The sequence below is a fragment of the Montipora capricornis genome, chromosome 10 (genome assembly GCF_036669925.1).
Source record: "Montipora capricornis isolate CH-2021 chromosome 10, ASM3666992v2, whole genome shotgun sequence".
Lineage (NCBI taxonomy): Eukaryota > Metazoa > Cnidaria > Anthozoa > Scleractinia > Acroporidae > Montipora > Montipora capricornis.
In genome coordinates, this window is record NC_090892.1 from 4,288,162 (window position 1) to 4,303,161 (window position 15,000).

The 15,000-nt window shown below is 41.4% G+C and overlaps 1 protein-coding gene across 6 annotated transcripts in view; it reads right to left on the minus strand.

Moving 5' to 3' along the window:
* Positions 1-5,576: 5,576 nt before the first annotated feature.
* The window catches only part of LOC138021735 (gamma-aminobutyric acid type B receptor subunit 1-like), a 52,013-nt gene continuing 42,589 nt past the window's right edge, over positions 5,577-15,000 (minus strand). For 5 of the 6 annotated variants that reach the window (XM_068868730.1, XM_068868728.1, XM_068868727.1 and 2 more), the window contains 5 exons: positions 11,799-11,931; positions 11,507-11,614; positions 10,304-10,432; positions 7,232-7,570; positions 5,577-6,763 (listed from right to left, as the gene is read on the minus strand). In XM_068868730.1, coding sequence (XP_068724831.1) covers positions 6,488-6,763; positions 7,232-7,570; positions 10,304-10,432; positions 11,507-11,614; positions 11,799-11,931 — 985 coding nt within the window. In that variant the 3' untranslated portion in view covers positions 5,577-6,487. The remainder of the gene's footprint in view (positions 6,764-7,231; positions 7,571-10,303; positions 10,433-11,506; positions 11,615-11,798; positions 11,932-15,000) is intronic. The other variant, XM_068868733.1, reaches the window with a different exon arrangement.

A 15,000-nucleotide genomic window follows, 5' to 3' on the forward strand; every position in this document is an offset into this window, starting at 1 on the left:
AGTGGGGTGAGACACGAAAGCGGCGTATAATCCTTCATCGGTTGTAGAAAAGCCGAGTTGATCACGTTTGCAATGTCCTGATTAGAGTGTGCCGCGATCACGTCAAGGTGTAAATTCGAGCGCAGTTGGGCCTTGGCTTGTCCTTGAAGCAAAGGTTTGCCGATAGGTAATACAGGAGTGTCATATTCATTGAATTAGGTTTTCCGCCAGACACCACGTTTGATTCCTACCTCGTATGCTTGAACTAAGTCTTCCTGAAGCGCAAATGGAACTGTTCTAGATTTGCAGAACATTGGCTTCCTTTTGCCTTTGAACTTCACCTCCAACTAAAAGTCTTTAAGTTTTCCCAGCTCAGGCTTGAAGTCATCAGGAAATTCTTCACATAATCTGCGATATTCCTTTTGTAACTTCCTGTCAGTTTCTAAATCTTCAAACACAACGCGACAAACTATCGACGAGCCAGGAATGTTCTGTTGCATTAGGTTGTCCACTGATATTCCAAGATGCTCAATGGCACTACGTCCTAGCAGGTTGAGGTCGGGTAATTCCGTCACATTAAATCCTAAAGCCTGTCGGGTATCTTCAGTCTCCGCTTTCAGGGTAATGGTTCCTAAAACTGGTAACTCGTGCTGACTAGCCGACTCAAAGTGTTGGTAAGGCTCCTGTAGTTCGGGTTTCCCCAGTGCACTCCAAGCATTTTTTGCCAAGGAAGTTGTCTCCTCCTCCTGTGTCCACTTCGAATTTTACCGTGTGTTGCCCTTCCAACTTGAGCGGTAAATGAGGTTCAGGAACTTGAATCCTGTTAATTGCTGTTGGCTTTAAGATAGTGACGATCTTTCGGGTTTTTCTCTTCTCACGCCTCAGAATGTTGCTGTCTCGCTTTTTCTTTAAACAGGCACCCTCCAAGTGTCCTATCTTACTACAATAATGGTAGTGCGCTTAAATCGACATTCCTTTGGACTGTGCCCAGGCTTGCCACATCTTATGCATGTGGCCGGGAAAGACTGGGACTCAGGCGAGGCAGACTTCCCTTTCTGGTTTGGCTGAATCTTGTTGATGTCTTGCTTTGGGTGTGGCCCATGAACAGTTTCCTTGGCCACCTTTAAGGGGTCTTCGGTTACGATCGCTATTTGTATAGCTCTTGCTAAAGTGAGTTCATCATCCTTTGACTTTAAATACCGCCTTTAGCACAGCTTCGTCATTGAGAGAACAAATAAACCTAGTTCGCAAAGCTTCGTCGAATGGATCTTGAATCGATGAAAAATCACAGATTACTGCGTCCTGACGAATGCGTGCTACAAGTTCCTGGATTGTTTCATCCGGTTTTCTGTCCACGTGACTCCAAAACTTGCAACGTTCACGAACAATAAAACGCTTTGGGTGAAATTGTTCAGTCATGAATTCCGAAATCTCCTTGATGTTAAGCTGATTGACATTCTTTGGTGGAGTTTGCTGGCCAGCGAGGTTAGTAAGAAGTTTATATGTAAACGGTGTCTGGTTGGTCAAAAACACAGATGTCTTCTTTTCGCTCGGAACCGAATGTGCCTCGGCAAATGTACTGAACCGCGCCCAGTAATCCGTCCACAATTCAGACGCTGAGTTGAAAGCAGAGAAACTTGGTAAGGCGGCCGTAAACGACTTAGCCGTTTCTTTTCACTTAGATTTCTGGGCTCAAGAGAGCTTGGATATTTTCCTGATGTCGCTTTTCGTGAGCTTGCATCATGAATTGTTGTTGTTGAATTTTCTGTTGAAGTAATTGCAGCAATTCTTCTCTCGCCGCATCCAAATTTTCGAATAGCTTCAATGGGCTGTAGAAAAAACGTTTAAAACTTGAAAGTAACAAAGTCCTGTTCAAACAATATCGACAGTTGAATTAATCCCATCCTCGTCGCCAAAAATCTGTTGTGTTCTTCACCTCACAGTGATTTTACAAACACAGTTTAATTTAAACGGAAAACATCCAACATTCAACATCCCACTTTTCACATAGAGCAAAAAGCAATATATATATATACATATTCTTAAATCCTAAAGGAATACAGGGGTAACAATGCAATCAAGGACCCATTCAATCCAACAAAGCATCAAAGTTGTACACAATTGTACACAACGATCAGTCTACACAATACTGAATCAGTTCCACAACACCTGGGGTAGTAATTAATTCAGGGGATGCCGGTGTCTACCATTAAAACACCTGGCCTCGGTTGTTCAAAAGGTGGATAACGCTATCCACCGGATAAATCACTATCCATTGGATTCGCGCAATTGGTTTCGCTATTGCTTATCCACTGGATAGTGATTTATCCGGCAGATAGCGCTATCCATCGTTTGAAAAACTGGGGCTGGCCTTGGTTGTTCAAACGGTGGATAGCGCTATCCATCGTTTGAAAAACTGTGGCCCGGAGATTGGCAAAAAAGCCTGGTTTCCATATGATCTGCAACGGTCTGCGACCATCGGAAGCTGTCTGCGTCGGTCTTTTCGCAGACGAACGTAACAGCAGGCAAATACGTAAAAATATTGTAGAACCGTTACCACGTTTTTATCCGTTGAAGACAGCAGTTCAGTCTGTCAAAAGCTCATAGTCTTTTTAAACTTTTTACCAGAGAACGATTATACTTATTTCTTAGCAGGCAAATGTTTTCATTTAAATCTGAAGCGATCGCAGACAAAGCAAGGAGAAAAAGGAGCGCACTTTCTTTAGGTCTGATTGGGCGTGTTTCAAGGCTCTTGAGTGAGGCTCCTGGCTCTTGAGTGAGGCTCCAGCACTTGGCTAAGTAGCCTGACTTCTGGCTGCTATACACAATTGTGGTCTCATTCACACAGAAGCCCTTCCAGCTAATCCTGCCAAGCCGACCACATGCTGGAAAGGTCAGACCACAACACCGGGAACACTGTCCCCTACTCTTTTCGAATAGTGTGTGGGATCTTTAACGTCCCGCAGAGTTAATGAACAAAGGTTGTGAGACGGGACCTCCGGCCTATCGTCCTTATCCGAGAAGACTAGAGAGTCTAACCATTTGCAGATGTAATTACAAAGGCAGCACTTTCTCCTCAGTTATTTAAAGACCCTGAGTGTTGGTCCGGCCGGAGTTGAACTCACGACTTCCCGGGTGACAGCCCGGTGCTCAACCAACTGAGCCACCGGTGCGCGGTGTCGAACAATAGTGTCGAACAATAGTGTCGCCGATAGGACACAGATCATCTCAGATACACGTTTCCATTAAAAATTGTCTTAGTCGGAAGCGTCGTAATGGTCTGGAAAGTAGAACTAGATTCAACTTTCCCGATCATCCAGACCGTGTGCCGCAGATCGCCGCAGACGCCGGGGACAGATGTTTCCATATGTCTGCGACGTGGCGTAGACTTATCGGTGATCGTGTCGCAGACCGTTGCAGATCATATGGAAACCAGGCTTTAAAGCCAAGTCTCCCGGTGTCTCTTTGATTAGTTAAGCAAATAATATTGTTGTACTTTTTAAATTTGGTTTAAAGAGTCGCTGTTAGTATCACTGTGATAAATTTTGCTCTCAAAACCATGCCCAATGCGGTACTTATCGGGCTTAAGTAAAAGTGAACTGTGCTGAATATTTCTTTTTCTCGCCTCACGGTTTGAGTGAGAACGTCTTTCATCAGCAAAATAATATATGTTAATCTCTGCTTCCTTTTTGTTTAAATGTCTCTGAAGAAGTTGAGCAACAACTGGTTAACCAAACTGCCGGAGAAAGCTGGCACCGTCTACTTTGGAGATTTATTCTTCCGATTCTGACTCAGGAGACGAAGCAACGACCTGCCGATTACTAATTCAGATGCTCTACCACTGAGCTATCGGAGACTCGCAAGAGCTAGGACTCGGAGATAGTCGGAATGGAAAATTGACACCAGTCCTACCCCCCAAATCAATAATGTGAAAATGGCGTGTATTGGCCTTCAAGCGGCTTCATCCGTGACTCTGTTGTGACCCCAAGGTCAAACTGTGGAAAAGGAATGTTTTTTCGGGTAAGCAGGTGTTTGTAGGGAAGAGATGAAATGCCACTAACTAAAAACGACTGCGAGGAAGGCTATTGGATGGGACCAGGGAAAGTTAATCGTTGGAATTAATATTGAGTAATCCCTCCCGTCACGGATTTATACAAGTAAATCCCTCATAAATAGTTCGAATGGTTCATATTAAGCTCCGTTGTTCCGTGCTGCCTGCTAAAGCCCTCCACTGGCCGTTCATGCCCAGGGGGTCTGTCTGCAAAATAAATGTTGTTGAATACTGAAGAAAAAGGAACATTTAAATCATAAACTAATCAAGTTTAATCCCTAACTAAAGTACACATTCGTTCTTCATACGATGTCTATCTTGCACTTGTACATTATTTTAAGTACCGTAGCTTTACTTTTTTTTTTAAATAACGCTTTATACAGCTATGGCTCAACTTGCCTGTGCTTAATTAAGGCCTTTGGGTAGTCTATTTGCAAAAAAATTCCCTCTAGTTTTTTGTCCTGAGTAAATATGCAAGAGGTAAGGATTTGGGCAAGTTAAAAACCATTCGCTGCAACTTGTCAATATTTCCATTCTTACATCACTTTAGCACTATCAACAACGCAGCTATCACAAGAATTTGGTCAGCGCCGCCTACAAATGGCTTATTATATGGTAACATGGTGGCAGTGTAACAAGTCATTTAAAGAAATCGTTACAAGGAAGAAAACGTCTAGTCGTTTCCTCGGGACATAGTTAATAGAGGGGAATGGTTTGGAAGCTCGGCAAACATCAAAGGAGCAAACAAAGATGCGAAGATTTAGGTTGGAAAGTCCACGACCGTGCACAATCTTTTGTTTTGCGCTCATACACTATGCATGAAATACGTAACCAACACGATTCTATTGGCTAGTTCCTCAGTACGGAGTAAACAACCATTGTGTTTTGTGCACGGTCAAGGCCAAAAAAGAGAACAAAAACCTACAACAAAGAAATTTGTCGGGTTTGATAACCATTCCCCTCTATCAACTATGCTCGGGGTGTGAATTTCCGTTCAGTTTGGGAAGACGTGCGCAAAAGCAGCAAGTGTTCCCCTCAAAACGCCTTCCATGAGATTACACAACGTCATTTGGTCGCGGGCGTTAAGGGTAACCGAATTCTGACCCCTAAAACTCACAAATCCTAAACGCTCCCATAGTCTCTGTTATTTTCTCGCGTACTTTAGAATCCCAGAGAGTTTTTTTTTAAGCCACATCCCCTCGTTTTTATTAGGCTCATATGCTCACCAGAGGGAACCCACAGTACATATTTTTATATCCGTTGGCGAGGACGAAAAACGTAACGAGTTGTGGTGTAAGTTTCTTGTTTCTGCCTCTGTTGTTTTGTAGAAGCTTTTGAAACTACTTTTGTTCTGGATATTAATATTGTTGTGTTATTGAGACACTTTAGAGATTAAGGCTATGCTCAACATTGTAATATTTTCGTATAACACTAGCAATTAATCTTATCTGGTTATTTCCAAAAGTTTTTTGCCGCTTTTTATGACACAAGGATATATGATCCTTCCCCCCCCCCCCCCCCCCCTCACCCCCTTTCCGCGGTGAAGACCGATATTGGCTTACAAACATGATCTGAGGGTCCTCGTTCCAGGCGGCTTGATATGACCAAAAAGAGGTGATTCCCTTTCAGATCGTTTTCCACCATAAGTCCATGATCGAATACTTTAGTTTCGTTTAGGAAATAAGCCCTGTTATAAGAACTCATAGAGTGTTTTCACCTGACGTCACAGTGGCCATGTTGGTTTACCCAACTAATCCTCCGGAAATTGAGCTCTATTTTCATGCAAACGTTTTCTTTTGTTTCGGTGAAAAAAACAAGGTTACTGATCACGTGAGGGAAAACACTCTATAGGCCATTTCGGAGTTCGCGCCTGCCTCCTATTCAAAGCGAGTCCAAGTGCGAAGTTTTTCTTATGAAAAGTAGTTTTCATTCATGTTTAAAGTAAAACTAATTACCATCACTCGCTTTAAAGAGAAGGCAGACATAAACTCGGAAATGGCTTATTGCTATCAAAGTGAATTCCTTCTCAAAAATAGATCGAATGATCTCAGAGGTGGTGAATTACGCGGGTCAGGTGATCATGAGTCACTGTTGAACATTTCGTGATAGGTGGTCATTTTGTCTCCCTCATCAGCAACACTTCTTGCGGGTACACGCCAATTGCCACACCCTTTGACCAATATTTCTTGCAGCCAAGCCCATTGTTATAGTTCTAATCATCTTCACCAACACTTGCAATTTGGATTGAACGGCTCCAGCAAGAGCAAAAAATACTCTTCTTGAAACATCTGTCTTTCATTGTGTTACGTTGATTGACTCTTACATTTTATGAAGAGCGCAAAGTCGGATCGGATATACACTTCATTTCCAGGTGTATGGTAAGCTTGCCTATTATGGAAAATGTAAGGGCTTTCTTTTGGAAATACCAAAACTACAAGAATTTAAACGTTAATTGCTTCAATCTTCTAGTGGTTTGCATGGAATATCGTTCGGATTCGCTGGCTGTATTGGCAGAGGAGTCAAAGAGACGTTGCCCGTACAGCCACTGTTTTGGGAAACACAGAGTGTATTCGTGAAAGAGCCATCAGTGTTCGTGGGAGAGCTATCTATAAATTTCTCTTTTCCGATGTCAGTTCCTTGAAAGGTAACTATAGTTGGAATATCAATGGATTCTCGCATGGTTGTTTCACCAGTCTCGTCATCTAGAGAATCCGCCTTTAAACGATGCACCAACTGAAAAAAAAAACAATTAATTCAAAATTAATTAGTTTTTTGACCAGTTTAAATTCAGAATTGTAGCACTCTGTGGGGATCAAGCAATTAAACCGCTTAGTTGAAGAGCCTAATTTCTTTTGTGTGCATTAAAATAAAGACTGTTTCAGGCAGGTTGGTTGATCAACTTTTTCAACAGGCAAAAAATTATCAGACCATTAGTGTAGGTAATCACATGATTTCGAGTGCAATTTGGAATAAATAAGCACCAGTAAATTTTTTCAAAGACGAACAAATTGAACGAGCCCATAGAGCGAAGTTTTTGAAAAAGAAACTACGAGTGCTTATTCATTCCAAATTGTACGAGAAAAATCCTGTGATTCCTTATTAATAATATTCGTGAAATAATCTCGAGATGACTTTGTCTTAAATAAGCAGAGGCAACGCACGCGTCACGCACCCCTAGTAGTCAGATTTGTGTGTTCTTACCTTTGGCAAAAAGATTAAAGATATCGTTGTCGTAGCAGGGAATATTATGCACAAGCTGAGCACAGCGTACAATTCTTTGTATTGCGTATCATCCAAAATGACGGATAAGAAAGCACCAATCGTGGATAAGACAACCACGTTGTACACACAAATACCAATGACACGCGAGTCGTTCAGGTGGGCGTAAACGACATTCCTTGTCTCGTAAGCGAGAAACAGGCCATAAAGCAATAGTATTCCTTTGTATACAAAGATCAGAGTCAACCACAGCGGTAACTTAGTTGCCTTGCAGATATTCAGTTTATGTTCGATGATCTCGAACGGGTTATTTGGATTTCGCTGCAACAAAATGCGTAAGAATTGGCACAAGTCGACACTCATTTCAAGATTCTCCTCCAACCACAAAAAAAAAATTATTCGGTCGATCAGTCAGCCAGTTAGTTAGTCATTGGATCTTTCAGTGAGACAGTAAGTCAGTCAGTTAGTGTGTCAGACGTAGGCAAGAGAAAATGAGGGGACAGAGAGGAAGGCTCCCGGTCCAGCCCTTGGGATATGTCATATCCACGAAAGTTATTTTTAGACGAGAGGAAGTCTGTCTTCCAAAACGTCCGCATGCAGGCCAGCCTCGATCTGATGTTTGAAAGAAAATAAATATTCATCAGCGTTCCACGTGCGCCGCCATTTTCTCTTTTCACTAAAAACCTGAGAGCGAGGCAAGACTGCATACGGACGTCTCGGAAGACAGACTTCCGCTAGAACAAAGACTTTCGCTCGTCTAAAAATAACTTTCGTGGACATGACATATCCCAAGGGCTGGACCGGGAGCCTTCCTCTCTGTCCCCTCATTTTCTCTTGACGTAGGTCAGTAATTGAGCTCGATATATGTGTATCTGTACTGTACTATGTTATGAAAGAGTAGAAATATAAGTTTTTGTAAAGGAAAACGGTTTTTCTCAAATTTCCAAAAAAATATTTACCATTTAAAATAAAAAAAATATATCTTATCTTGCTTCAGTCTTGTGTTTCTTTGTCTCTGATGCTGTTTCTGGGTCGATTAATCGACCCAGAAACCATACCAGAGACAAAGAAACACAAGACTGAAGAAAGGTAAGCTTTTTTTTAAATTTTAAATCGTAAATATTCTTTTTGAATTTTTAGAAAAACCCTTTTTCCATACAAATTCTTATATTTCTAATCTTGCATAATATAGTATAGTACAGATACACATATATCGAGCTTCGGCTACCTGTGATCCTTTCGATCTTTCAGGGTCAAAATGCACAAGAAAAAAAACCAATGAGGACGAGTCGGCATTCATTACAAAATTCTCCTCCAAACACAAAATTCATTTATCTTTGAGTGCGTTAGTGACTGAGTAGGTCCCTGGGTGGATGGGTAAGTGATTGACTCAGTCAGTAGGTCAGTGTGTCGATCGGTAGCCTGCGTGGCAAGGGTAAGTAAATTAATTTTTCTGGCCCCGCGAGGAATAGGGCAAACAAAGCAAACTTGGAGGGCGGGAAGAGAAGAGAAGGAAACACTTGCGGACAAACCCCTCGATTTTGAAAAACTCCCGTTCGCACTCAAACGGAGCTCGTAATTGGCTTGGCTAAGTCGCATATCATTGACAATTGTCGAGCAAAGGTCTGACATGGCTAAAGCGGAAGACGTGATCAAAGCAAGTTAAAACCCAAACCTTTAATTTTTCTCTTCTAACGGGGATTTAATCATGAGTTGAGACAAGAAGAAAAGTCGTCTGTGAAATAGCTCTTCACAAGAACTCAGTCTTAGGAAAATTGCGATCATTCAAGTTTTAGCACTTGCCAAAGAATTCAAGGTATTGCGAAAGATCAATTCAATGGGGTTTCGGCTGGCTCGTAAACAGACTCCTAAAGGATTTAATCTTACGAGATCCTTGTATTTTGCACCTCTGTGGAACAATGCTGTTGAAATCCTGTCGTGTAATGCCGACGCTTTGGGATATTGCAAAAGCAATTGCGCCACTATTTGTATTCCTAGCTGTTCCTTTAAATTTAACATCAAGAATATAATACCACATGCGGTAAGAACAAGGTCATACACCACGGAACAGAAAATTCGCACTTTCTCTAAGAGTATTGTGTTTTAAAACATATACAGTGATTTCGGCGGGATTGTCAGACAACAACATGCTTTCGAATTTCAGGTACTCTGACATTTCATTGAGAGGAATTTTTGTTCACAGCATTAGCTGCCACAAGTTATAATCACATACTTGCCTTACCAATCATTACAATCTTACCGTCGCGGGGAATTTACGGCTTCGTAGTTTACTGGAAGTCGCCTTAGGTAAGAGCACCTTCTTTTTAACATTGGTCAAGATTATCATTATTTTCCTTTTCCGAGAAGACTTTCCGTTCTTTGTTTTTGTCACAGGAGAAAACACTCGCGCCGATTTAGGGATCTGACTTCTTCCCTTAGGCGTGTCAAGCAAACCCTCTTTAGTGGAGTTGACTTGCTAATTAAACTTTGTATTGATTCCTGGGCACACGAATACTATACAGTGATCCATGATTTCGAATCTTGCATGCACAAGGTTTCAAATACGACTTGAATACTTTTGACATTTTACCACCTCAAATCCAATTTTCAGGCAGACCTCTGCCGTCTTTTCGACGGATTAAAAGATTTTTCGTTGAAATTGAACCTGCCTAGGTCGCTCAGATTCACTGAGATTTTCCCGCTTTACCGGTGTTTAAGTTCATTTCCGCTACGGAGACCAAACATTTAATTGATCAATTTAAGACAGCTGATGACGGCATCAAATCCTGCTTTGCGCATTCAGGCATGACAGGTCAAGTTGGCGGTTTTTTTTGGAATGCACGAGTTTATCTACAAGCGTTTCCCCCCCCCTTCCCCCCCCCCCCCCCTCTCCTTCTCGTTTCGCCCCTTTTTCGCGCGGTAAAAACATAAAAAATCTTTCATGTTCCCCACACGAAAACGCTTGCTACGCAGGCTAGTCGATCGGACGTGTTGCTTCATTACTTTTGCTGTATTTTTCTTGCGTCAACTAACAAAACACAAGTTACATCCTACCTCTGTTCTTATTGTGGTTTGATTTTGTTGTAGCGGATCAGCAAGTTCCCATGCCAACAAGGTTACAACGTCAATCAAAACAATTCCACCCACCATGGCAAGCATCGACCAATCAGATAAAGGTCCCAGCTGAAGGATTTCAAAAGTACTTTATGTTAAAAGAGGAGAATCGATGAATCGAAAATGTTCCATTTAGCAATAAACCGCGCACCGGTGGCTCAGTTGGTTGAGCACCGGGCTGCCATGCGGGAGATCCTGAGTTTAACTCCGGCCGGACCAACACTCAGGGTCTTTAAATAACTAAGGAGAAACTGTTGCCTTTGTAATGACCTGTGCAAATGGTTAGACTTTCAAGTCTTCTCGGATAAGGACGATAAACCGTAGGGGACGTAAAAGAACCAACACATGTAGTTCCCGGTGATGTGGTCTGTCTTCTGTGGTGTGTCATGGTCGGGAGGGTAAATGCTCAAAGATATTAGCTACACCAACCTACTCTAAAATCCGAGGGTAAATAAAATTTAACTATGAACATCATCAAATCAGAAAGGTGAATGTTGATCGCAGTGGACAGTAATGCCTAATTCCTTCTGAATTTTATTAAACAAGGCAGGAAAGCAATCAGCTCATTTCTTACAGACACATTGGGTTGCTTACTCATCATATCAGTTTGCTTGTCGGTCGAAACGAATACTTTTTTCCTTCAAGGATAAAGTCATTGAAGACTTTTACGAACGTCTTTACCTGGCACTATGTCCATACTATTTTTGTGCTTTTAGCATATTTAAGAGCATAACCGTAGACATTAATACGTAGTTCCCCATGATTTCTCCCATTTTCCGCTATCTTTTTCCTGATTCTAAGCGTATGTAAGAAAAATGTATGCTTTCTGTCTACTTGCTTCTTGTCATTTTCCTACTAGCAGGGGTCTATTTTCTTTTGCGTTCACTATGCTGACGAGTTTGAGAAAAGAGACCTCTGCTATAGGTCGAAACTCACTGTGTTGAGAATGCGCGGTGGTTACTTAGATAAAGAATACTTACAGTCAGCAGAAATATCAGTGGGCATGTTTTTTGAACAGCGCCGTCCAGTTTCGACCCATGGCAGAGGTCTTTTTCCCGCAATGGTCAATCCAGCGAACGGGAAAAAAAAGAAGACCTCTGCAGCAGGGAACCTGTCCTTCTGAACAATGAGAGAAGTAATTACCCGCACTTTAAGACGCTTGTTCGTGCAAATCTTATAAATTCTCCACGTCTTAATGAACATAGCACCAAACGCCAATGAAAAACCTATGTTCAAGATCCATGCGCGGGTCTGAAAAGAAAAGGGATCCAATATATGCTGTGAAACAAATCTCCTTCCATATTTTTCACCATACGAGTAATATGGATGCACTAAACTATTTCAGGAATATGTATTTCCAACAATATGGTGGAATAAAAAAGGTGCAATTGCCTTAAAGAAAAACAACGATACCCAAAAAAAAAATTACAGTTACCTTACAAACAAGCGGGAAAGTTTTCTTGGGATCTTCGAACACTCGCATCCCGAACAAAAACACTGTAGCCAAGCAGGCGATGCATCCCAGCACCGTGATATCTTTAAACAACGGTGCGGATGACTTAATGAACCTGTTGAACAAGACAAACCTGTCTGTAGAGCAAAGAATCAACCTTAAGGACGTTCGCGCTAATTGTTTGTGCGTAACTTTTACTGCGCTGGTAACGCGACTGTAATATGTCACGCATTACTTCAGGCATTAGTTAAAATCTTATGGCGACAAAAACGCCGGGGAAAAGTTTTCAGGTCGGCTAAAGAATGGCACATTTATTTAAACGTTAAAGAGAAAGGACCGAGAGGCTGCTAATCGAGTAGTGGTTAAAAGTTTCGAAAACTCGAGGAAGGTTAGTTTTTAATAGTCAGCGACGTTGCGTAAATTTAATGGGGTTGGTTTCTAAAAATGTTTTTATTACGTTACGAACTTCTTATATAGTTCAAAATAAATTCATGTTTTAAAATTAGGGCATTTTTCCCTTGCCTTTTTCTAAGAAACAAAGTCGGTGACCCCCCAGATTTTTTTTTCATTTTTGGAATAAGTAATTCATACCTAACTTTAGGCAAGAAATGAAACAAATTTAAATGCCGGAAGATTTTCGCGCGAACGTCCTTAAGAGCAGGGTTTGCCATCGCCTTTGATTCCTGGAATGGCCTTCACACGTAGCTTAAATTGGTTTCTTACCTTCTCTGCTCGAGAAGTTTCTCTCCGGGGACTCCGCTAATTTCCATGTTTCATCAAACAACACCATTCTATTTGGCCCCCTTCGATGAGATGTAATTTGATCTATAGTCAGTCCCCCAATTATCAAAGCAATTGTGCTTCGCAAACTTGCGACTTTATAAAAGAGATTATGTAACAGCGAGAATCAACCTATAAATTGCACTTTGCTTTTACGAAGAAAGCTGTGTTCACTTGTAGCTGGACATAATTGAATCGTCCATTGTAAAAAGGGAAAAAAACCTTAATTAAGACATTTAAAACGAAATTTAAAAAACCCACAATTTCAATGCTTTCGGTGACTTATTACTGGGTTGCCGTATGGCAGTCCCAGTCGGAAAATGGGTAGATTGATTTATTTATTTTCCGTGTCGGTAAAAGTCTTGCCTGTCACTCCCCTGGTAAGTGGTGTCTTTGTGCATTGAGCCCTCTGCGCGTATTTTCTTATGATCGAGAGGGTAGTGGAAATGCGTAGATTTCTCTGGTGGACACAGGAGAATCATTAACTTAGCCTGCAATGGCGTCGAAAGTCATGTAACGCGAATGGCGTTTTAGTGGATCTTTGAATAAAATGTACCCTTATGAAGCTCAATCATGGAAAGCCAGTTGGATAAACCAGGCAGGCGGTGAAAAACCAACACCTGGAATCTCAAAAGCGACGAGTAATGGACTTCGACAACAATCTATCGCCCGTCTAGCCGAAATCAAAGTGAGCTGTATTTCTAAAATAATATTTAGCCAAATGTGACGGTTATGTAGAACACTGAAACCAAATGGAAAATTCTCTGGTAACTTATGGGTTCAACAAAGACAGAGAACGATTGAACGAATCGAACACCTTACGTGGATCTGTGATCAACTCTGCACAGTCTTCAGGTAAAAAAAAAAAATTGGAAATGTAACAGCCAAGAATTATTTGAAAGAAAGCTTGTCGTGTATTTTATGCTTCATTATTCAAGGGAAGGGTTCTTCATGGAAACGGTTTGATCCTGAAATTTAGTTTGTTGCAATATTGCGCATATTTGACACGATTGAGTTTCTTCTCTTCACGCACGTAATGAAATAGAAGGGGTTTTTGCCTCTAATAGCAAATATGTTGTTTGTTTCAAAAAATTGTTCGCTGGAAAAGGTGGCCTTTATGAATTCATCATGTTTTATGATATGCGAGCTTAACTGGATAGTTTTTTTATGGCAATAGTAAAGCATTTTCTTGTCAAAATGAGGTTAGCGTCTTCTGATGTGTTAACTGAATTAAATCGTGAGTTTGTATTTGCCGTCTGCCGCGTAACCTTGATTTCCACTCTCAAAATTACCTCCAGAACCTGCTACTTTTTGCTTAGAATAAGCTTTTAGAATGATATTCTTGTTTTGCATAAAACAAGTTAACAATATATGTACCTTGCTGAGTTCGCATTTGTTAGCGTTCATAGTATTTTCGGTCCGATGCTTCTGTTCCGAGAGGGGTATCTTGTTTTGGTCTCCCATCCAAACACTAACCCCGATGAACAGAGATTAACTTCAGTGAACTTTGGTATTACAAAGCTGTCAGATGCTCAGAGGGCACGCTTAAGCTTGCGGTGAAAAGAAGTTGTGAGGGAACTCGAAAATTATCAAGATGTCAGCCCAGAAGCCAATGTTTCTCGCTTCTCTTTTATTTGTTATTCTTCAGAGACCGGAATGCTGTATTTCAATAATACACACTTCAGTGCCCTCTGATTTTCTGTAACACGTACCACAGGCAACCCAGTGTATGCTTCACGGAAGCATCTCGTTTTATATATGTGACATGTGCAAGTACATTTTCCACACTCTCCACCCCTTTGCCACATCATCGGCAGCTCTCGCCTCGCTGGTACTGTAATCTTTGGCACAACCGTTGGTAAAGCTCTCGTAGACCTGACATTAGGGAGCTTAAGCAACGACAACGGCGACGGCAACGAGAACGTCATCTCAAAATATAAATTTGTGTTATTGTAATCGCTTCGTGACTATTTCAACGTTTTTAATATGACAAGGGTGTGGTATTTCCTCAAAGATGACACCAGTCGGAACGGCATTCCATTTTAGGAAAGAAAATGAAAATTTATCCTCAAGTGCTGACGTTCTTCATAAAACCAAAAACTTGGCTATTTCACGTTGTCGTTTTGCTGACGACGGCAACGAAATGGACAAAAGTGAAAAACACACGTGCAGGGCGTGCGAAGCTCTTGTATTTAATCACTAAATATGCAAATTCTTGACGTTCTCGTTGCCGTCGCCGTTGTCGTTGCTTAAGCTCCCTATTGTGAGTTGGTGAGTTTCTCCAAAGGTACTGGCAATGATGATGTTGATAATGATGATGATGATGATGATGAAGATGATGATGATGATGATGATGATGACGATGTTTTTACCACTTCGCCATGGAAGGTTCGACTCAATCAAA